The 25,439-nt window shown below is 41.3% G+C and overlaps 1 protein-coding gene across 2 annotated transcripts in view; it reads left to right on the top strand.

Moving 5' to 3' along the window:
- Positions 1 to 25,197, top strand: part of LOC135513056 (transforming growth factor beta receptor type 3-like) — a 166,616-nt gene extending 141,419 nt beyond the window's left edge. For both annotated transcript variants that reach the window (XM_064935716.1, XM_064935715.1), the window contains 4 exons: positions 5,760 to 5,889; positions 12,153 to 12,203; positions 12,412 to 12,513; positions 18,750 to 25,197. In XM_064935716.1, coding sequence (XP_064791788.1) covers positions 5,760 to 5,889; positions 12,153 to 12,203; positions 12,412 to 12,513; positions 18,750 to 18,871 — 405 coding nt within the window. In that variant the 3' untranslated portion in view covers positions 18,872 to 25,197. The remainder of the gene's footprint in view (positions 1 to 5,759; positions 5,890 to 12,152; positions 12,204 to 12,411; positions 12,514 to 18,749) is intronic.
- The last annotated feature ends 242 nt before the right edge of the window (positions 25,198 to 25,439 follow it).

Here is a 25,439-nt window from a genome sequence, read left to right as displayed (position 1 = left end):
ATTATTAAAGTGGCATTATTTAAAGTGGCATTGTTTAAGTTACCGGTGATCCATTTATTAAAGTGTCCAGTGATTGGGTCTCAATGCAGTATGTAAATGAGATATGAGTAATGTAAGATATGTAGACATTAAAGTGAACTACATTTGACTCTGAAAACTGGAAACCACATATCCTGAGGCTGCATTCATTGTAGCTGGGGATTTTAACAAGGCTAATCTGAAAACAAGACTCCCTAAATTCTATCAGCATATCGATTGTACTACCAGGTCTGGTAAAACCCTGGATCATTGTTATTCTAACTTCCGTGACGCATATAAGGCCCTCCCCTGCCCTCCTTTCGGAAAAGCTGATCACGACTCCATTTTATTGCTCCCTGCCTATAGACAGAGACTAAAACAGGAAGCTCCCGTGCTCAGGTCTGTTAAACGCTGGTCCGTTCAATCTGATTCCACGCTTCAAGATTGCTTCGATCACATGGACTGGGATATGTTCCGCATTGCGTAAAACAACAACATTGACAAATACGCTGATTCGGTGAGCGAGTTTATTAGCAAGTGCATCGGAGATGTCGTACCCACAGCAACTATTAGAACATTCCCAAACCAGTAACTGTGTATTGATGGCAGCATTTGCGCAAAACTGAAAGCGCGAACCACTGCTTTTAACCAGGGCAAGGTGACCGGAAACATGACCGAATACAAACAGTGTAGCTATTTCCTCCGCAAGGCAATCAAACAAGCTAAGCGTCAGTATAGAGACAAAGTAGAGTCGCAATTCAACGGCTCAGACACAAGAGGTATGTGGCAGGGTCAACAGTCAATCATGGATTACAAAAAGAAAACCAGCCCCGTCACGGACCAGCATGTGTTGCTCCCAGACAGACTAAACAACTTCTTTGCTCGCTTTGAGGACAATACAGTGCCACTGACACGGCCCGCTACCAAAACCTGTGGACTCTCTTTCACTGCAGCAGACGTGAGTAAAACATTTACACGTATTAACCCTCGCAAGGCTGCCGGCCCAGACGGCCTCCGCAGCCGCGTCCTCAGAGCATGCGGAGACCAGCTGGCTGGTGTGTTTACGGACATATTCAATCAATCCTTATCCCAGTCTGCTGTTCCCACATGCTTCAAGAGGGCCACCATTGTTCCTGTTCCCAAGAAAGCTAAGGTAACTGAGCTAACCAACTACCGCCCCGTAGCACTCACTTCCGTCATCATGAAGTGCTTTGAGAGACTAGTCAAGGACCATATCACCTCCACCCTACCTGACACCCTTGACCCACTCCAATTTGCTCACCGCCCCAATAGTTCCACAGACGGCGCAATCGCAACCACACTGCACACTGCCCTAACCCATCTGGGCAAGAGGAATACCTATGTCAGAATGCTGTTCATCAACTACAGCTCAGCATTTAACGCCATAGTACCCTCCAAAGTCGTCATCAAGCTCGAGACCCTGGGTCTCGACCCCGCCCTGTGCAACTGGGTACTGGACTTCCTGACGGGCTGCCCCCAGGTGGTGAGGGTAGGTAACAACATCTCCACCCTGCTGATCCTCAACACTGGGGCCCCATAAGGGTGCGTTCTGAGCCCTCTCCTGTACTCCCTTTTCACCCACGACTGCTTGGCCATGCACCCCTCCAACTCAATCATCAAGTTTGCAGATGACACTACAGTGGTAGGCTTGATTACCAACAACAACGAGACGGCCACTCCGAGGGTGAGGGCCCTCAGAGTGTGGTGTCAGGAAAATAACCTCACACTCAACGTCAACAAAACAAAGGAGATGATCGTGGACTTCAGAAAACAGCAGAGGGAGCACCCCCCTATCCACATCGACGGGACAGTAGTGGAGAGGGTAGTACGTTTTAAGTTCCTCGGCGTACACATCACGGACAAACTGAATTGGTCCACCCACACAGACAGCATGGTGAAGTAGGTGCAGAAGCGCCTCTTCAACTTCAGGAGGCTGAAGAAATTCGGCTTGTCACCAAAAGCACTCACAAACTTTTACAGATGCACAATCGAGAGCATCATGTCAGGCTGTATCACCGCCTGGTACGGCAACTGCTCCGCCCACAACCGTAAGGCTCTCCAGAGGGTAGTGAGGTCTGCACAACGCCTCACCGGGGGCAAACTACCTGCACTCCAGGACACCTACACCACCTGATGTCACAGGAAGGCCAAAAAGATCATCAAGGACAACATCCACCCGAGCCACTGCCTGTTCACTCCGCTATCATCCAGAAGGTGACGTCAGTACAGATGCATCAAAGCTGGAACCGAGAGACTGAAAAACAGCTTCTATCTCAAGGTCATCAGACAGCCATTGAGTGGCTGCTGCCACCATACTGACTCAACTCCAGCCACTTTAATCATGGAAAAATTGATGCAATACATGTATCACTAGCCACTTTCAACTATGCCACTTTTATATATTTACATACCCTACATTACTCATCCCATATGTATATACTGTACCCAATACAATCTACTGCATCTTGCCTATGCCATTCTGTATCATTACTCATTCATATATTTTTATGTACATATTCTTCATCCCCTTACACTTGTGTGTATAAGGTAGTTGTTTTGAAATTGTTAGGTTCGATTACTCGTTGGTTATTACTGCATTGTCGGAACTAGAAGCACAAGCATTTTGCTACATCTGCTAACCATGTGTATGGGACAAACAAAATTTGATTTGATTTGAGAGGTTATAATCTGAATAAACGGGAAAAGGCTATTCTTGAACATAGGATGAGACATTGTTACTAATCTACTATAGGAACCAGTTTGGATTTAAGTATAACATTTGTATGACTGAAGTCTTTAGTGAGAGGTCTAATTCTTTAATATTTAATCATTCATCGTCATTATATAAATCGTCCGTTTAATTTTGTCTGGCTTGCCGTTACAAATTAAATATATATTTTTTTGCTTATATAATTTGAAAAACTGGTTGCTAGGTGTAGGCTAGACCATAAGAAAATAGGTCAACTGGAATATGACTAAAGAGTTCATCAGGGTGATTTTTCAACAAATAGACAAGTATTTTCCTTTCCATGATAGCAAGATCTTATCTATTTTTGATAACTTTCTATTGTAATGTATTGTAGTGAGATCATTTCTTTCTTTTGGGATATGAATACTGAGTATGTGGAAAAAAGCAATTATTTTTGCTTTTTTTCCAGTTTTACTTCAGTGCCTTATTGCAAACGGGATGCATGTTTTGGAATAATTGTTTTCTGTTCAGGCTTACTTCATTTCTCCCTGTCATTTAGGTTAGTATTGTGGATACTAACTACAATGTTGTTGATCCATCCTCAGTTTTCTCCTATCACAGCCATTAAACTCTGTAACTGTTTTAAAGTCACCATTGGCCTCATGGTGAAATCCCTGAGCAGTTTCCTTCCTCTCCAACATGAGTTAAGAAGGACACCTGTATCTTTGTAGTGACTGGGTGTACCATCCATTGTACAATTAATAACTTCACCATGCTCAAAGGGATATTCAATGTCTGCTTTATTTTTGATTTTTTTTACCCATCTACAAATAGGTGTCCTTCTTTGCGAGGCACTGGAAAACCCTGTCTCGTCTTTATTAATCATGTTAAACACTATTATTGCACACAGTGAGTACCACTTATTATGTGACTTGTTAAGCACATTTTTACTCATGAACTTATTTAGGCATGTCATAACAAAGGGGTTGAAAACTTTTTGACATTTCAGCTTTACATTTTCTATAAATGAGTAAAAAATCTCAATTTAATCAATTTTATATTCAGGCTGTAACACAACAAAATGTGGAACAAGTCAAGGGCTATGAATACTTTCTGATGGCACTGTAGCTAGGTGTAGCCTAGTTGACCACCAGGTCTCCACATTTCCCTCTCTCATGCTGAATAGCCTGAAGCCACAGAGCACTTCTCGCAGGTTCTATTTCGCTACGCGGGAGCTTTGCAAATTGTAGGTTGTGATTTTTGATCTGGTTACATGTACATTGAACAACACAGCAGCTTTTCAGCATGTTTTCTTTCTTTCTACATAACAAAAAATCTATGATGAAGTTGGCTCCTTTACAATTGGTAAAAATGTTTTCCCCAATTTGTGGGCATGATGTAAATATTGACTGCGAGCATAAGCCATTGACAAATGACTTGATGAATTTTTTGGATAGATAATGTTGAATAGGGGTGGGTGGACAAATAAGAGGTACAGTATGAAGAGTTGTAGATGTCGGCCCAGGGATTGAACCCTGGTCTTTCACGGGTCATGTGTAGTCCAGAGCCTGGCTGTGCCACTGCTAGACCAAACTCCTGCATTGCCAGTGGTACATACTGTAGCATCTACCTCTTTCAAAGCCCTACATGCAGTAACCCAGACTTAACTGGCATGACCTGAATCTGTGGTCTATGCAATGATCCATACATTTCAGGGTAGTTTGAAGAGCACTCGGCGTAAGTTAGGTAGTGTTTACTGTGTGACTGGGCAGTCCAGCCATTCAGAAGGTCTGTGCTCCAGTTTGCAGACTGGAGGCCTGCTGCACCATCTGTCAGTCTCAATCCATTCTGAACCAGAGCAAGAAGCATACATCTACTTCAGGTTTCCTAAGAAACCATCTGTAGAACCAAAACAAACCAACAACTCAAGTGTCATTTTCACTTTCCCCTCACCGTACCAGAATCCCAATCTCTTTCTCTTGCCTTTAGCCCCCCACCTCTCTTTCTCTCTCTCTCTCTCTTTCTCGCTCTCTCTTTCTCTCCCTCTGTCTCTCCCTCTCTCTCACACGCATTCTCTCTTGCATTTAGTCCTGTCTCTCTCAATTCAATTTGCTTCAATTTAAGGGGTTTTATTGGCATGGTAAACATATGTTAACATTGCCAAAGCAAGTGAAATAGACAATAAACAAACGTGAAATAAACAATAAAAATGTACAGTAAACATTACACTCACAAAGGTTCCAAAATAATAAATATTATGTCTTTATACAGTGTTCTATTGATGTGCAAATAGTTAAAGTACAAAAGGGAACATGAATAAACATAAATATAGGTTGTATTTACAATAATGTTTGTTCTTCACTGTTCTTTCTCTCACGCTTTCTCTCTCTCTGTATCTCTCTCTCTCCTTTTTTTCACTCCCCTCTTTTTCTCTCATTCTCTCTCTCACTCTCCCTCCATCTCTGCTAAGTCATTCCACTTTCATAACCTTTTCCAAGCAGTTCTTTCTGCTCAGTGCTCACCCAGCCGCCCTCTATTTGGGTCTCAGAGGGTATTTTACGTTAAAATGTCCTGTCAGAGTCAGGCTGGGGCTCTAAGCTGACTCATGCCAGAGCAGCGCTGCAGCTGATTATTTACATTATGGTTAGGATAGGGATCAGGGGAAGGAACATGAGTTTTGACTAGGTATGATTTCTTGGAAAATGATATGTGTGGTCAAAGATCAAAAGGCATGCTTGGTCTTGGGTAAAGGTGTAGAGATTTGATTATTGATTGGTCTTATAAACTGCTTTTGTCATATGAATGAAAAGCATGTAACAGTCTCATGGCTGATAAGCAAATCATACGAAAAATGGTTTATTTGAATAGGAAACTCCATGTGTTATGTAACATATGAAATTAATGAAATTCATAAGATATGAATGAAAGTAATATACTGTATGAAATATTTTCACATGGTGTATGAATACCAAGGCTGAATTATCTTGGATCTCTCAGTGGTCTCATTGTGATTGTGTTTCTCTCCATGCAGTGTATCCAACCGGACGAGGCTTGTACGTCTGTCAACGGAGAGATCATCCTAGCCATGATGATGAACACCAGGACTTCTACCAAGACCCTGGTGGTGGTAGATGAACATGACACAGAGGAGGAGGAACCTGGTGAGTGGACTAATGCTAACCTACTGTACAGTCCTCATATCCAATGTAATATCTATGATGAGCCAGCTTATCCAAAATATATGAGGAGGATGGCATGTAAGAACTACTTCGAAGTACTCATTCCATCTTTCCCTCCTTCCCTTCCTATACATCAGAGGCAGCCTAATCTTACTGTAGTTTCGCGAGACTTACTGGACGTCTTGTGCTGGCTGGCTAACATTTATATGAATGTCTGTGGAGAGAGACTAGTCTAACTGAGACATCCTGTATGCGCAGCCTGCTTAACTAAGACACATGTAAAGAGCCAGAACTGTTTTGAGGTCATTGAAGAAGGACAGGAAGACAGAGAGAGTAAATCAGAGAACAGTCTGGGTGGCAGAAAGGACATCCCAGGGTAAATCAACCTCAGTTCTGCAGAAAGAGAGGAGACACATTGCAGAGCGCATCCCTCCATCCCCCAGCATCCCTGCATCTGGAGTTTATTAGCTTGTGGTGGGAGTCTCTGTGTGTGTGTGTATGTGTGTGTGTGTGTGTGTGTGTGTGTGTGTGTGTGTGTGTGTGTGTGTGTGTGTGTGTGTGTGTGTGTGTGTGTGTGTGTGTGTGTGTGTGTGAGAGAGAGGTTGATTGGAGCAGTCGAGCATAGCTGGGGTATGGGTGGCGTGCTGCTGGCGCTGAGGCCCCAGATGAGGCCCCAGCCATGTTCTATCACAGTTCTACCAAGCAGTACTGTGCGAAAGGAATGGAAAAAGACGAGTCATCCACATCCATCCAGCAGAGAGCTCCAGTTGTTTTCACTTAGAACCTTCTCTGTGGCCTCCCCTTCCCGGTAAAGAAAGGAGGGAGAAGTGGTCTTCTCGCTAGGTTTGGGAGAATATCCAGAGCTTGAGGTCCCCTCATCACTGCATTAGCAAATCACTTATTCACTCAGTCAGTCAGTCAGTTGTTCTCTTCTCTGGGGCTCAGAGGGCTGGGACTGTGTGCGTATGAGTGTGTGTGATCAGAGAGTGGGTGGGGCAGACTGGAGAGGCCCCAGGACCACAGAGGCCCGGGGGTGTCCTACATCTCATTATTCAATTCAATTCAATGGGCTTTATTGGCATGGGTAACATGTGTTAACATTGCCAAAGCAAGTAAGGTAGATAATATATAAAGTGAAATAAACAATAAAAATTAACAGTAGACATCACACATAGAAGTTTCAAAACAATAAAGACATTACAAATGTCATATTATATATATACAGTGTTTTTACAATGTACAAATGGTAAAGGACACAAGATAAAATAAATAAGCATAGATATGGGTTGTATTTACAATGGTGCGTGTTCTTCACTGGTTGCCCTTTTCTCATGGCAACAGGTCACAAATCTTGCTGCTCTGATGGCACACTGTGGAATTTCATCCAGTACATATGGGAGTTTTTCAAAATTGGATTTGTTTTCGAATTATTTGTGGATCTGTGTAATCTGAGGGAAATATGTCTCTCTAATATGGTCATACATTGGGCAGGAGGTTAGGAAGTGCAGCTCAGTTTCCACCTCATTTTGTGGGCAGTGAGCACATAGCCTGTCTTCTCTTGAGAGCCATGTCTGCCTACGGCGGCCTTTCTCAATAGCAAGGCTATGCTCGCTGAGTCTGTACATAGTCAAAGCTTTCCTTAATTTTGGGTCAGTCACAGTGGTCAGGTATTCTGCCGCTGTGTACTCTCTGTGTAGGGCCAAATAGCATTGTAGTTTGCTTTGTTTTTTTGTTAATTCTTTCCAATGTGTCAAGTAATTATCTTTTTGTTTTCTCATGATTTGGTTGGGTCTAATTGTGCTGCTGTCATGGGGCTCTGTAGGGTGTGTTTGTGAACAGAGCCCCAGGACCAGCTTGCTTAGGGGACTCTTCTCCAGGTTCATCTCTCTGTAGGTGATGGCTTTGTTGTGGAAGGTTTGGGAATCGCTTCCTTTTAGGTGGTTATAGAATTTAACAGCTCTTTTCTGGATTTTGATAATTAGTGGGTATCGGCCTAATTCTGCTCTGCATGCATTATTTGGTGTTCTACGTTGTACACGGAGGATATTTTTGCAGAATTCTGCGTGCAGAGTCTCAATTTGGTGTTTGTCCCATTTTGTGAAGTCTTGGTTGGTGAGCGGACCCCAGACCTCATAACCATAAAGGGCAATGGGCTCTATGACTGATTCATGTATTTTTAGCCAAATCCTAATTGGTATGTTGAAATTTATTTTCCTTTTGATGGCATAGAATGCCCTTCTTGCCTTGTCTCTCAAATCGTTCACAGCTTTGTGGAAGTTACCTGTGGCGCTGATGTTTAGGCCAAGGTATGTATAGTTTTTTGTGTGCTCTAGGGCAACAGTGTCTAGATGGAATTTGTATTTGTGGTCCTGGTGACTGGACCTTTTTTGGAACACCATTATTTTGGTCTTACTGAGATTTACTGTCAGGGCCCAGGTCTGACAGAATCTGTGCATAAGATCTAGGTGCTGCTGTAGGCCCTCCTTGGTTGGTGACAGAAGCACCAGATCATCAGCAAACAGCAGACATTTGACTTCAGATTCTAGTAGGGTGAGGCCGGGTGCTGCAGACTTTTCTAGTGCCCGCGCCAGTTCGTTGATATATATGTTGAAGAGGGTGGGGCTTAAGCTGTATCCCTGTCTAACCCCATGACCCTGTGTGAAGAAATTTGTGTGTTTTTTGCCCATTTTAACCGCACACTTGTTGTTTGTGTACATGGATTTTATGATGCCGTATGTTTTACCCCCAACACCACTTTCCATCAGTTTGTATAGCAGACCCTCATGCCAAATTGAGTCGAAGGTTTTTTGAAATCAACAAAGCATGAGAAGACTTTGCCTTTGTTTTGGTTTGTTTGGTTGTCAATTAGGGTGTGCAGGGTGAATACATGGTCTGTTATACTCATTATGATCTAAATGGACCTGTTTTCACATTCTAATCAGCATCCCCCTATGGGGTGAATACATCAACACGTGGACTGTTGTCGGTGGGTGTGATGAGTAAACCCCTATTGACCCACAAGGTGCATCCCAAATGGCACCATATTCCCTATGGGCCATGGTAAAAGTAGTGCACTATAAAGGGAATAGGCTGCAATTTAGGATGCAGTACTTGTCTTTCATGTCTAATCATACTGTATTAATCACTAAGGACTGGCATTGTGCCCAGAGTAAATGAAGCATGGCAAACAGTAGTGGGGACCTGAGGAGTGTTTACTAGACTTGATTTGGCCTATGTTGACAAAGGAGCACCATGCTGCTGCAGGGCCTAAACATTGGGTACAGACTCAGGCTACATCAGAATTGGCACCCTATTCCCTATATAGTGCACTACTTTTGACCAGAGCCCTAAGGGAATAGGGTGCCACTTGATTTGACTGTGAGCACCACTCCTCTGCGGGTCTGAGTATTAGGCTCAGCCACTTTAAACAATGCTACCTAATATAATGTTTACATACCCTACATTATTAATCTCATATGTATACGTATATACTGTACTCTATATCATCTACTGCATCCTTATGTAATACATGTATCACTAGCCACTTTAACTATGCCACTTTGTTTACATACTCATCTCATATGTATATACTGTACTCGATACCATCTACTGTACCTTGCCTATGCTGCTCTGCACCATCACTCATTCATATATCTTTATGTACATATTCTTTATCCCCTTACACTTGTGTATAAGACAGTAGTTATGGCATTGTTAGTTAGATTACTTGTTGGTTATTACTGCATTGTCGGAACTAGAAGCACAAGCATTTCGCTACACTCGCATTAACATCTGCTAACCATGTGTATGTGACAAATAAAATTTGATTTGACTGAGATGTTGTAATCAAGGGATATATCTTTCATTGATGATGTTTGGAAATAAAGAACCTCAACAACCTCAGCTGCTTTTAGCTATTGGTGATCAGAGACCCATAAGGATGGAGTAATCACCCAAGTGGGCTCTGAGTATGCAGTATATGCCAAACCTAGCCTACTGTAACCAAGCCAACCTTGGCAGTGGGCAGGGGGATGTTGTGTTCCTGCCAATACCAGTACTTATGCCAGGCAGGGCTGTGGATTTGTTTCCCGTGGCAAAGGGATATTAAGTAAGCACATAAAGCCTAATGGAAAAAATACAGCTGGGCTCAGGTACCATGCTTTTAATACAAAGGCATATCTTATGCTGAGATGGCAAAGACAACAAGCAGTATTTTCAAGCAACCTGAGTCCTGTACTGGACAGTATCCAATGAGTTCAGCTTGATCTCCAAATCAAAGAGGGACGTTTGTAGGCAGTTTGTTGCACGGAAAAACATAACAGCCTCAAAGCTCAGCCATCAAAGTTAGATATACTGCCTTACAGCATAAATACATTGTCACTCTTTTTTACTGAACTGTGAGCTGTAAGGAAAGCTAACAGAAGGGACAGTAGTAATGTTGAGTACTGGCGAGAACGTTGAGCTATCAAAAGAAGTCTGCACACTTGAATCAGATGCAGGTTCAGTGCTAAGCTTCAGATGCAAATTATAATGTGCTAAGCTTTCAGTCAACAACCAACTTCGTCAGAGCACCGCCATTTTGAATCCCCTGTTGCATATCTCCCCATGCTTTTCTTTTGAAGTGGACTTGTTTACAGTACAGTAATTATACAACACAACATTTTCTGACTGAATTCCTGTTATCTGACTGACTGCCTGTAAATTGTGCAACCAAGTCAACTGGCGTATGGTTTATCTGAGTCGAGGCCTCAAATGTCAAGGATCTCATATGGACTCCATTAGTCATTTCTACACACTTTGGGAATTTGGATTAGAGGTTAAGGGTCAGATGTTAAGAGAAACAAGGCACCATGCCACGAAAGGACTGTTCTTCTGTTCTATTATGTGAACAGCAAACGCTGGGCAAACAAATTACAATGACTATTGAGGTGCTATCGGTTCAGGGTCGACTGTGTCTAGAGCATACGGAGATGAGAACGTCGCCTTGCCTTTAGTTTCCTCTTTCTCTCTCTCTCTTTCTCTCTCTCCCTCTCTCTCTCTCTCTCTTTTCTCTCTCTCTCTCTCTCTCTCCCACTCTCTCTCTTTCTCTCTCCCTTTCTCTCACACACTTAGCACAGCTGAGATCTTTGTGGAATCTGAATAAGTATGAAGAACAAAGCTTTGCTTCTTACATGGAGAATGGTTGAACCTTAGGGTCTCTTTCATAATATTGGCAGATGTGCTAGTAGGAAAGTTGGTCTGGGGGGAAGACCCAGGGATAACTGACTCAACCATCTTTGTTAGAGCACATGGGCAGGCGAGGTTAGATTGGAACAGGGCAGGGACCCTTACACAGAACTTCAGAGCTGTGACCCAACCTCAGCCGGCCAAAACCCCCAACTGCAACCCAGAGGTGGAACTTCCCAATCATAGTCTGACCAGGCTTGGAAAGATCTTCTGTTACAGTCTTTTCATACGACTGTACTGTACAACTACAACTGTACTGTGCAACTATAACTGTACAACTACAACTGTACTGTAAAACAAATGTCCAAAGTGTGCTATTTTTGTTGGCCTCAACTTGTCTTCGGCTCCTCTATCCTCTCCTCTGACCTGGAAGTTGTTGGGCATCTCTGATTGTTGACGGGTCAGCTTTTCATTTTCTTCATTACGAGCCAAAGATAAGATAAGACTGGAGAGGTAGAGCAGTGGGAGGGATGACAGGAGGGTGGGATGAAGGGGGAATGGAGGGGAAGGATTGAGAGATGGAGCAGGACAGTCACTGAGTGGTTTGGAGGGGAGGGATGAAGGGAGGGGGGTCCCATGAGAAATCCAACTATACTCTGATGGTTCTATCATCGTCCGTCTTGATGGAATGAAAAAAGGTGTTCTTTCCCGGAATAGTATTGTATGGTTTGTTTAGAAGTAATTCATTTTTTATTTTAAAGCTGTCCAGATGACCTCAAATGAAGGAATAAGCAGAAATGTTAGGAGTCAACAAGTTCATCTCTGCACTCTGTTCCCTTTGTAGTGCACTACTTTTACCCAGGGCACATAGGGGACCATTGTCAAGACCTGGTTATCCCACAGTAGTTAGGTTCATTGGGTTGCACAGCTTTGATTTATAAGTGCTGTAATTTTATGTCACAGCAAGTGTTCTTGACCCTTCAACACATAGTTGTGATGTGGTGTTTTCATGTATCTACAAATGTAATGTTGTTCAATTGTTGTTCTATGTTAACACCAGTCTGTGTTTTATGTTTCAGTTCATCCCACCCTCACGGCATCACAAGACCCTGTTGACCCCCTAGGGGAAAGTAAGTCAGTCATTGACTAGGAAATTCTTAACCAATGGTTTTTATATCTCAGGATCTTAGGCCACTTTGACATAATACTTGATGTCCAGATTGAGTTATGTCATTTGCATATAACTTGTTTTCATGCTGTCGCTACCTCACGTTCAGACCAAGGTGAAGTCATGTTGTCAAGTCATTGAATAACAATCTACCCTGTTCTCTCTCTCAGACATCTTGTTGGACACTCCAACCGTGGTTGGGATCGCCTTCGCTGCATTTGTGATCGGTGCCCTGTTGACCGGAGCCCTGTGGTTCATCTACTCTCATACAGGTACTTCTCTGACCTGTCCCTTTACCTGAGACACAGGAGGTCCCATACAGTTACATCCCCACTTGTATACTACTTAGAATGTATGCTCAATGCATTGCTTCATTCCAAGTTGTATGATAGTATGGACATTGGAACATTCATTAGTGGCATGCTTGTTTGGCATGTAGACGCTCATTGGAACTTAAACATCTGGGTACTGTCCCTTTATCTGCTGCTGCATATGAGGTCCTACCTGTTGGGCCTCATGTAAGACTGAAGGTTTCATCTTGATGGTAACCTCTCTGCACTGATAAGTGATTCTAAAGAATGTCTTTACTACACAGTTCCAGAATGCTGTTTTATAATCAGAAAACATCCTATCGCTGACAGAGGCGAGAAAAGTTTGGGGTCACTTAGAAATGTCCTTGTTTTTGAAAGAAAAGCAAATTTTTTGTCCATTAAAATAACATCAAATTGATCAGAAATACAATGTAGACATTGTTAATGTAGTTGGAAACTGACAAAAAAAATGATGGAATATCTACATAGGTGTTCAAATACCAATTATCAGCAACCATCAGTTCTGTGTTTCAATGGCACGTTGTGTTAGCTAATCCAAGTTTATAATTTTAAAAGGCTAATTGATCATTAGAAAACCCTTTTGCAATTATGTCAGCACAGCTGAAAACAGTTCTGATTAAAGAAGCAATAAAACTGGCCTTTAGACTAGTTGAGTATCTGGAGCATCAGCATTTTTGGTTCGATTACAGGCTCAAAATGTCCAGAAAAAGTACTTTTTTCTGAAACTCGTCCTTCTATATTTGTTCTGAGAAATGAAGGCCATTCCATGCAAGAAAGTGCCAAGAAACTGAAGATCTCGTACAATGCTGTGTCCTACTTTCTTCACAGAACAGTGCAAACCCGGTCTAACCAGAATAGAAAGAGGAGTGGGAGGCCGCGGTGCACTACTGAGCAAGAGGACAAGTACATTAGAGTGTCTAGTTTGAGAAACAGACGCCTCACAAGTCCTCAACTGGCAGCTTCATTAAATAGTACCCACAAAACACCAGTCTCAACGTCAACAGTGAAGAGGAGACTCCGGGATGCTGGCCTTCTAGTCAGAGTTGCAAAGAAAAAGCCATATCTCAGACTGGCCAATAAAAATAAAAGATTAAGATGGGAAAAAGAACAGACACTGGACAGAGGAATTCTGCCTTTGATGGTTTTTGCCATAATATGGACTTGGTCTTTTACCCAATAGGGCCATCTTCTGTATACCACCCTTACCTTGTCACAACACAACTGATTGGCTCAAACGCACTAAGAAGGAAATCAATTCCACAAATTAACTTAACAAGGCACACCTGTTAATTGAAATGCATTCCACAAGACTACCTCCTGAAGCTGGTTGAGAGAATGACAAGACTGTGCAAAGCTGTCATCAATGAAAAGGGTGGCTACTTTGAAGAATTTCAAATATAAAACTATTTTTGATTGGTTTAACACTTTTTTGGTTACAACATGATTTCATATGTGTTATTTCTCAATTTTGATGTTTTCACTATTATTCTACAATGTAGAAAATAGTAAAATAATAAAGAAAATCCCTGGAATGAGTAGGTGTGTCCATACTTTTGACTGGTAAGGCATGTCAAAATGTGTATAATTGCAGAAAATTAGCTGTAAAACTGCAATCACCAAAAAGGTTCTGTAAAGTTAACGTAGTTGTTTTAACTTTTGTTAATAACATACATTTTCTGCTAACAGATCTCTCTGTACAGATTAAATTATAGTTTTTAATTGCGGTGCTCAGTTAATGGGAGTTAATGTGTAGCGGCTAATTGTATAGCTAATAGGCTATGTTTTAGTAGATCAACTGAAGTGAATGAACCTACAGCAACCAATGTGATAATGGCTAAGGAAATTTTACTTGTTTATTCTGTTATCCAAATAGCATTTTAGAGTTTTTACATTTTATAGAAATGCAGTAAATGAGCTTTAACTTTCTTTACATTTATTGGATCCCCCAACCCGACTAAAACTCAGACCCTGGCTACAGCCCTGGCAATAACATATTGACTCCTCTACTGTAAATATATCCTGTTTGTCAGCTTAAGCGGCTCTTCTCTTTCCTGCCTTTGAATGGGTCTCGGGTCCTGCGGGTTGTTGTATTCTCAGACACAATGGCCTCTGCTCCGACATAGAGAGGGGGCTGGCTGGAATTCCCCCTGTCCATTTTGTGGGGCACTCGCCGTTTGGCTCACAGGAAGAGAGACACAATCTGTCCATTAGATGCCATGTCAAGACTTTCCACACCAGCATCCCCAGGCTGGTGACCCCTGACCTTTGGGAGGAAGCGTGGAGGTCACTGACGTCTGGAGAGGACCTCTAACAGCACATACTGAAGAACAGAACAGGCCTGTCTGTGTTCTGCCTGGCTGCAATGCTGTTGAGTTGACCCCCTGTCATCGATCCTTCATGTGTCCTCAGAGAAAACCATGAAATCCTTCATAAACAAGATCAGGGTGTTCTAAGCGTGATCATTGCCCTAAGGTTTGGAGGACCACAGCACAGATAGCACCAAAGGCCTGTCTGTGTTCTGCCTGTTTTGCCACTGGCCGTCTTATCTGGTTACTACACTGTTGGCCCCCCTCTTCATCGATCTGATGTGTTTTCAGTGAAACACTGTGAAATCTTTCATTTACAGCATGAGGGGGTTCTAATAAAGTTGATCTATTCTAGGTAATGTAATTACTAAAATGTGTATCACATAACTTAGAAGCAGTAGGGCGTCAAATTTCAACCTCACTGAAATGCGGAAATCTCTGAAAGTGCAGCAAACTCCACTAAGTGCATTTCAGTTAACCAGTCCAAATACATCATTTTTACTTTTATCCTTATCCCTCTGTTTATACTGGCACCCCTTTAAAACGTCCTTTTATGAGTTTCCTAGAGAGACCCGCCATTATAAACACAATCCTTTATATTCCCCTATGGCCCAAAATATTGTTGAGGTCAAGAGTTGAACTTCTTTAGGGAAACAGGTGTAAAGAATGTAGTTATGAAAAGATTAGGAGAGTTAAGCCCTTTTAGAAGTTGTGATAAAAAACACTGCAGGAATGTGGTTCTAATATTGATGTTATAGCTAGTGGTTCCTCTGTTGGAACATAATAGCCCGAGAGGCCTAGGCTTGTGTCCCAAATAGCTCCCTATTCCCTATATAGTGCACTACTTTTGATGAGGGCTCCCGAGTGGTGCAGTGGTCTAATGCACTGCATGCAAAAGGATTCACTGCAGTTCCTGGTTTGATCCCAGGCTGCATCACTTCCGGCCATGATTGGGAGTCCCATAGTGCGGCGCCCAGCGTCGTCTGGGTTTGGCCGGTGTAGGCCATCATTGTCAATAAGAATTTGTCTTAACTGACTTGCCTAGTTAAATAAAGGTTAAAATAAAAAAAATTTTTTTAAATGAGGCCCATAGGGCTCTGGTCAAAAGCAGTGCACTAAATAGGGAGTAGGGTATTATTTGGCATGCAACCCTATTCTATTCTGATGTAGTCTTGGAAACTATTGACTTGTAACACCAACATATCCCTACATGGAAACATAGGCAAGAATACCCCAAGAATTTATATATTTTCTCAAAAACAACTTAAAATATCCACAGCTGAATAATTTTAAAACCAGTGAATGATGAAACATGTACCCTCACTTATTCCCTCAGGAGGCGAAGGACAATGTTAGAGGTTTGTTCACATTAAAAGCCAAAACCATACTTACCCCACACTCATCTACACTCACTCACTCACAAAACAAGCCCATAAAGTTTGCTCCTTGGTCTGTGTGGTCTTGGCCAAATCCTAAAAAGAAACTCCAAGATGGCTGAAGCATCCACCTGATGGCTCAAAACTGAACCATTCAACAGACTAGACATGAGTACACATTCTAATCAGGTACCAGTGTGCAATATGGTTTCCCCTATCATGCTCTGCAGATAGGACAGCTAGCTCATACTTTGATATTCCCCATGACGGGTATAGAAGGTCACAATTAAAACCGGTAGGGTACTCCGAAGTATTATTTATCATTACCTTGTGTTTGCAGCCACAGGGAAGTGACATTTATTTAATAAAAATAAAATAGATTTTAATGTAACCAGAAACAGATATCAGGAAGTTATTTATTAAAGCTATGTCTTCAGTCCGGTAATGTATTCTATGTATACAGGACGTGATAAATACTATCCCTAGTATCCCTCTATTTTACAATATGCCACATTAGGAATGTGGTCTGCGTCCAGAATGGCACACAATTCCCTATATAGTGCACTACTTTTGACCAGAGCTCTATGGGCCCTGGTGAAAAGTAATGCACTAAATATGGAATATGGTGCTATTTTGGGACACAGATTTGTAGGAAGGATGCTGTTATGGAAGATTGGCTGTGATCTCTCTGCCTGCATTGTGATAGCTCACACCAGGGGTCAAAGGGGGTTGCCACTGGAGACAAGGAGTGGGAGTTACCTGGGAGCCGGAACAGGGTCAATACACTGTTGCTTCACTTCAATGACATGTGATGTCACCATTCGCAAAGTTTCTCATTCAGGCTAGATGGTTTACAACAACATTAAATTAAATTATATAGCCCATTTGTGTCTGGCCGGCCAGACCAAGCTATCTGGCAGGCCTGACCTACAGCACCTATCTGGCCGGCAGGCCTGACATACAGCACCTATCTGGCCGTCAGGCCTGACATACCATACCTATCTGGCCGATTTTCCGGATCTATCATGAGATTTATAGATTTGTTTGGTCAAACTTGCTGACAGTATGGTGGAAAGCCAAGTATTCTTTTAGGGGCGAATTCTAACTTCTATTTACGTCAAATTTTCACTTGGTCTCCCATAGATTTCAATGCATGACTAAATTCAATTTAGGATTTTGCCCCTTAGATTCCTACCAGGAGGTAATCTGATGTTGTTATTGAAGTTTTTTTAGAGATAGAGAATGGACACAAAGGAGAGTTAAAGTGAGCCGGGGCCTTTTGTCTTTGACAACCCATGCAGTGTTCTGTGAGTATATGGACTGTGTTTAGCTTGAGGTCTTTGACAGCGCTGCTCTGGCAAACATTAGAGCAGAGAGAGAGACAAGGGGCTTGAAAGAGGGAACCAGAAGGGCTGTGGTCCCAGAGCCGCGCAACACACACACAAAAGTAAATGACACTAATACACAAACACAGAACCACTCCAGAAACAGAGATCAATATGGTAGGCACCGTCTGCGTCCCAAATGGCACCGTATTCCCTATATAGTGTACGACTTTTCACCTAAGCCTGTAGGGCTCTGGTCAAAAGTAGTGCAGTATATAGGAAATATGGTGCCATTTGGGACAATCACAGACCCCATTTTTCCAGTCTCTCTCTACGTATATTCCTCTATGGTCCTCACTCAGCTATGCAGGAGCTCAGGTTGCCAACAAACAACATATGGAGTGCATTTTGATACCAGAAGCACAGTGTGCCAGATATGTAAAACAAACACAGGGATTTTTTCAGATGCCTTCAGTTCTCTGTCAGACAAGCTTTCCAAGCAAATTTAAGTATTTTTATTTGCCCCCTAACTTTCTGTCTCCAGCTCTGGAGCCCAGGAATCTACAAAATGGAATGCTAATTTAAACACAGAACAATAAACAAGTCAGTGGTTTGAGGTCCAAGCAAAAGGCCTCTGCCTTTAAAGCTATGCGAATTGCTTGCAGATAACAGAAAGTGTAGAGTTGGATTGAGAAACCTCAGTTCAGATCTTTCCATTTGAGACACTGTGCTTGATCAGGTGTTTTGATTGGCTGACTCAAAGGAGTTGAGTCCTTGTGTGTTAAGCGACTGTTACATTCACTTAACAAATGGCAGTGAAGTGGTGGTCACCACATGGGACAAGCAGCAGCACTTGGAGAACTGACGATTTTAATTTATACATCAGTCTGTTACCAGATTGAGCCATTGGCCTCTAGATAATAAGGCCAAGGCAGTGGTGCAAAAGCGTATCTAAAATCATATTATTGTGTTGTATTTCATCAAACCTTATCTCTCTGTCTTTTTCATTCTCTCTCCCCTCCCTCACTCACTTCTGTGTTTTTTCTTCTCGCCCCCTCCTGTGTCTCTCCCCCTCTCTCTGTCTGTCTTTCTCTCTCCCTCCCCCTTTCTCCCCCACCCCTCTCCTTCTTTCTCACTTCCCTCCCTCTCCCCCTCACCTCCCTATCCAGGTGATACAGCTGGGCAACAGCAGCCCCTGAAGCCCCAACCCCCACCCTCAGAGAACAGCAGTGCGGCCCACAGTATTGGCAGCACACAAAGCACGCCCTGTTCAAGCAGCAGTACAGCATAGCCCAGAGGCCAGGCCAAGGCCATTGGACTGGAGCCCGACGGGGAGCACCCTACCCCCCTGCAGGGCTACAGGAAGGGCTCCACGGGTCACAGGGAACTGGGTTTGTTGACACTTGTTTCCCCTCTGGATGAAAGGAATTATTTTGGGTTGCTTTGTGAAAACAAAGAAGAAGGATGATTTACTAAAGAAGAAAATAAGAATAAAAGGATTTAAAAAAAAGGATTTTGTAAGATACTAAAAAACAATTCAATTTAATTCAATTTATTTCAGCACAAGTCATTAAGGCTGTGGGACAGAACTGCTGTACTACAAGGACTGGTCTGAGAGCGAAACAGTACTAGGGTTGTTCCACCAATTCAGTGCCTTTTGAGAAGTGTAACCTGGTCCAAAAATAGTTGACAATTTTAACATTCTGTCATAAAGAGCACATGTTCAACATCATAAAACACACATTTTCTAATCTCAGGAGGTTGAATGTAAAAAATGACTATAGTAAATGCCAAATAAAGTAACAGGATTGACCGTACCAGGGTTGACGATTTCATCCTAATCAGACAAAAATTCCCTTCCTTGCCAGGGGGAATGGAAGTTTGTTGTGCGCAACAGGGAGTGACAATTGAATGCAAAATATTGAAATTGTCAAAACATTTCTAGACTCTCTATCTATCGGTAACACGATTGAAGTGTTATGCTCGACCCGCTTAGTTTTCCACCACAAAACACCAAAAATATCCAAAAAGAGTAGAACCAGCTCACCTGCTTTTCACTGTGATTTACTTATTGGATGTTCAATGTTTCTTTTGAAAAAAATATTTTAAAAGGAATAGTTTTACCACATTACTACGAGAGTTGAGTTCATGTAACAGGGTTGACCATAAAATGAGGGACAGACGTACTGTACCAGTCAAAAGTTTGGACACACCTACTCATTCAAGGGTTTTTCTTTATTTTTTACTATTTTCAACATTGTAGAATACTAGTGAATACATCAAAACTATGAAATAACACTCATGGAATCATGCTGTAATCAAAAAAGTGTTAAACAAATAAAAATGTATTTTATATTTGAGATTCTTCAAAGTAGCCTCTCTTTACCTTGATGGCGGTTTTGCAGTTTTTGGCATTCTCTCAACCAGCTTCAATTAACAGGTATGCCTTGTTAAAAGTTCATTTGTGGAATTTCTTTCCTTCTTAATGTGTTTGAGCCAATCAGATGTGTTGTTGTGACAAGGTACAGAAGACAGCCCTATTTGGTAAAAGACCAAGTCCATATTATGGCAAGAACAGTTCAGAAAAGCAAAGAGAAACAGCAGTCTATCATTACTTTAAGACATAAAGGTCAGTCAATGCAGAACATCTCAAGAACTTTGAAAGTTCCTTCAAGTGCAGTTGCAAAAACCATCAAGCGCTATGATGAAACTGGCTCTCATGAGGACCACCACAGGAAAGGAAGACCTAGAGTTACTTCTGCTGCAGAGGATTTGTTCATTAGAGTTACCAGCCTCAGAAATTGCAGCCCAAATAAATGCTTCACAGAGATCAAGTAACAGACACATCTCAACATCAACTGTTCAGAGGAGACTGAGTGAATTAGGCATTCATGGTCAAATTGCTACAAAGAAACCACTACTAAAGGATACCAATAATAATAAGAGACTTTCTTGGGCCAAGAAACTCGAGCAATGGAAATTAGACTGGTGGAAATTTGGTATGAGTCCAATTGTAAAAAAAAAATGGTCTCAATCGCTGTGTATTTGTGAGACGCAGAGTAGGTGAACGGATTATCTCCACTTGTGTAGTTCCCACCGTGAAGCATGGAGGAGGAGGTGTGATGGTGTGAGGGTGCTTTACTGGTGACAGTGTCAGTGATTTATTTAGAATTGAAGGCACACTTAACCAGCATGGCTACCACAGCATTCTGCAGCGATACTCCATTCCATCTGGTTTGCGCTTAGTGGGACTATCATTTGTTTTTCAACAGGACACTGACCCAACACACCTCCAGGCTGTGTGAGGGCTAATTGACCAAGAAAGAGATTGATGGAGTGCTGCATGAGATGACCTGGCCTCCACAATCATACGACCTCAACCCAATTGAGATGGTTTGGGATGAGTTGGACCAAAGTGTTTAACACTTTTTTGGTTACAACATGATTCCATATGTGTTATTTCTCAGTTTTGATGTCTTCACTATTTTTCTGCAATGTAGAAAATAGTGAAAATAAAGAAAAACCATTGAATGAGTAGGTGTGTCCAAACTTTTGACTGGTACTGTATATGAATTCTTAATCACCTGAAATATATAATAATCTATAGAAATTAGTTTAGCAAAGTAATACAATAACTAGGGCTTTACAATGATGGTTAAAACTTAGAGAAATGTTGTGGTTAAGTGGGTTAAAATCTTCCTAGAAGTGACACAGAGTTGACGGAGGGACATGTCAAAATGCTAATCTTTATTTATTTTATTCAAACTAAAAAGCTGATTTATTGAATTCTGCATGTGGTCTATATTAAAGGGCTGTTCATTAAATATAACAGGCTTTTAAAATTCTATATTGGTGTACAATTTCTACTTAAAATATCAAAGGGACGCAAATGGCACTCATTTCGTGGAACGACCCTCTAATACCCAGAACGGCAACAAGGCCTCACTATAGCGCACTAGAACTCTAGCTACGGGCAAAAAATAACTGTTAGTGAAATACCAGCCTTTTTATTTATTTTTATATAAATGCTGCTTTTTTTCGGCAACCACATCAGATAATTTTCTTTGGACCTTAAATGGCCTAGTTTTGGCTGTAAACAAGCTAGTGTACACCAATAGCAATGGGAGACAGTAAAGCTGCCTGTCTGCAAACAACAGTGAGTGTTAGCAGGACTAGTGAAATGAACAACATGACTGTCAACAGAACTGCCTGTTACCTCCTATCCTGTTACCTCCTATCCACATTATATGTACACTGAACAAAAATATGAACTCAACATGCAACAATTTCAAAGATTTTACTGAGTTACAGTTCATTTAAAGAAATCAGTCGATTGAAATAAATGCATTAGGCAGTAGTAGTCTATGGATTTCACATGACTGGGAAAACAGATACCTTAAAAAAATATATCACAAAACCAGTCAGTATCTGGTGAGACCACCATTTGCAGTGCGACGCATCTCCTCGCATAGAGTTTATCAGGCTGTTGATTGTGGCCTGTGAAATGTTGTCCCACTCCTGTGCTGTGCGAAGTTGCTGGATATGGGCAGGAACTGAAACACGCGGTCGTACACGTTGATCCAGAGCATCCCAAACATGTTCAGTGGGTGACATGTCTGGTGAATATGCATGGAAGAACTTGGACATTTTCAGCTTCCAGGATTTTTGTACAGATCCTTGCGACATGGGGCCGTGCATCATCATGCTGCAACATGAGGTGATGGGGACGGATAGAGTGCACAACAGTGGGCCTCAGGATCTCATCACGCAATCTCTGTGCATTCAAATTGCCATCGATAAAATGCAATTGTGTTTGTTGTCCATAACTTATGCCTGCCCATACCATAACCTCACCACCACCATGGAGCACTCTGTTCACAGCGTTGACGTCAGCAAACCGCTTGCCCACACGACGCCATACATTCTGTCTGCCATCTGCTCGGTAAAATTGAAACCGGGAATAATCTGTGAAGAGCACATGCCTCCAGCATGCCAGTGGCCATTGAAGGTGAGCATTTGCCCACTGATGTCAGTTACGACGCCGAAGTGCAGTCAGGTCAAGAGCCTGGTGAGGATGATGAGCACGCAAATGAGCTTACCTCAGACAGCTTCTGACAGTTTGTGCCAAAATTCTTCGGTTGTGCAAATCCACAGTTTCATCAGCTGTCCGAGTGGCTGGTCTCAGACAATCCCGCAGGTGAAGAAGTCTGATGTGGAGGTCATGGGTTGGCGTGGTTACATGTGGTCTGAGGCCGGTTGGGCTTATTGCCAAATTCTCTAACGAGGTGGCTTATGGTAGAGAAATGAACATTAAATGATCTGGCAACGGCTCTAGTGGACATTCATGCAGTGAGCATGCCAATTGCACGCTCCCTTAAAACTTGACATATCTGTGGCATTGTGTTGTGTGATAAAACTGCCCATTTTAGAGTGGCCTTTTATTGCCCCCAGCACTAGGTGCACCTATGTAATTGTCATGCTGTTTAATCAGCTTCTTGATATACCACACCTGTCAGGTGGATGGATTATCTTGGCAAAGGAGAAATGCTCACAAACAGGTAAACAATATGCAAAAAAAATGTAGAGAAATACATTTTTTGTGCGTATGGATATTTCTGGGATCTTTTATTTCAGTTCATGAAACATTGGACCTTCACTTTACATGTTGCATTTATATTTTTGTTCAGTATAGAGATGCTACCACCTATCCTCATGCTATTTACAGTAGATAGGAGATGGTCAAATCAACCAGTTGAATAGGAGAGCAAAACCAGACAGTAAAGCATCCCATCATGTGCTATTAATCACTTGGAATGTGAAGTGACTTAATAACAAGCAGAGGTGTAAATAGATAGATAGCTAGATGCCAAGACAAATGTGAAAGACAAAAGTAATGTGAACAATCACTTGATGATAACCCTGTTTGTAAGCCAGCTAGTTTTGCATGCTATCGGTTATAGTAGGACTTTGGCAACTCATCCGTTTAAACGTACTGTTGTTACAAAATTGTTAATTAAGTATCAATGGTGTTTTTGTTGATATTGAGTTATGTATGCTTTGTAATCCTTAGTCTCACGTTTGATTGGTGTTACACAGCTTGGCATTAGGCATTATGGGTTCTCTTGTACTATATACAAATAGTATTGTAAAGCTATGTATATTTTTGTGAATATTGTAAATAATCTAAAATGTTATAAGGTGAAAGTCAAAATATAATGTGCAAGGTTGGTGCTTTAGAAGCATTCTAAATATCATGTTGTTAAATGAGAGGCTACGTTTGGCTGGCTACGTTTGGCTGGCTACGTTTGGCTGGCTACGTTTGGCTGGCTACGTTTGGCCAGTATTCCCAAATATATTATAATGTTTGTATCCACTGTGAGGTAACTAAAATGCTACATGCTGTAGTGTTGGATCATAAATATACAGTATTGTTAAAAGTGAACTTGGGGCACAGTAATTGGGCATTACATTTAAAACAGAAAACAATGTGTCTTTCTATCTGGGTCTGACACCACTAGAACTTCAGCTGTTTGTATTCTGATTGTACATAATAATATTGTACACAATTTCATACCAAAATGTGTATCTTTTGTGAACCTGATAAGGTTGAGATTGTGTTATGAAAATATAAGCCAAAATAATCATTGGCTTATTATCAGTAGATCTGACCCAGATGATGAAGTTTCAAATGTATTTTCTATATGTAATAAATATATTGCCAATCTTACTCACCAGAGCTCTTGCATCAAAATGAAATAGTTAAAGGCCCAGTGCAGTCAAAAACATGATTGTCCTGTGTTTTATATATATTTCCACCCTATGAGTTTGAAACAATACTGTGAAATTGTGAAAATTATGATAATGCCCTTTTAGTGTAAGAACTGTTTGAAAAGACCACCTGAAATTTCAGCCTGTTTTGTTGGGATGGAGTTTTGTCCTGCCTGGTTAATAGACCAAAAATAAAGAGTTCCAAACCTCTCAGCCAATAACAGACAAACAACTGTGTTGGGTTGTATTGTGTTGCTTCAGTTGTAATATCATGTGCCATGCAAAGCTAATGCAAAGTTAATGCAAAGCCAAAAGAGTCTCACCGTCATAGAATCCATGAATGTTCTTTGGTGTGTCTTTACTTTTTGTGTTTGGGGGGTTTGAATAGAAGTACATGTTTTTTTAATAGGAGAAAGGGGATGTTTTTTGGAAGGAAAATATGTTTGGAAGAGAAATAGAAAATCCAATACACTAGGAAAATTGGCATTAGACCCTACTTATGTATAATGTATTTTAAGTGTTGCTTGCTGCAGATCCCGATAGAGAAGGTATGTTATCTCAATGCTTTGAGTCTTAGTTGTATGTTAACATGTATATATGTCTCCACAGAGGTAAACAGAGTATAAATATATAGTTGTGTATAGAAAATATATATATTTTAAAGTATTTACCTAGAGCCAATCTATTGTTGACTCTTTGAGTACTGTGAATTTTTTGCTTTGTGTCCTTTCTATTTTTTTGTAAATATGCATATATTACTTTATGTATTTCTGTTTCTATAAATGTTGTAAAAATATTAGCAATTATCTTCATATGTGATGTTTTAATTAAAGAAAAATCTCTCACTTAGTGTTGAAGTTGGTTCAATTGACTACCTTAAAATGATACCGTTTTTATTTAATTTTTCCTATGTAAACATAGAGACAATTATATATCATATAGCTTTACAAAAGTAATATATTGCATACCCATATCTTAAAAAGAAATACAATTGTGACATTATTGATAACATACATTGACTTCGGAAAGTATTCAGACCTCTTGACTTTTTCCACATTTTGTTATTTTAGAAACTTAGTAACTTAGCACAT

This window comes from Oncorhynchus masou, chromosome 24 (genome assembly GCF_036934945.1).
Source record: "Oncorhynchus masou masou isolate Uvic2021 chromosome 24, UVic_Omas_1.1, whole genome shotgun sequence".
In the NCBI taxonomy this organism is placed as follows: domain Eukaryota; kingdom Metazoa; phylum Chordata; class Actinopteri; order Salmoniformes; family Salmonidae; genus Oncorhynchus; species Oncorhynchus masou.
This window is presented reverse-complemented; position numbering and strand designations above follow the sequence as displayed.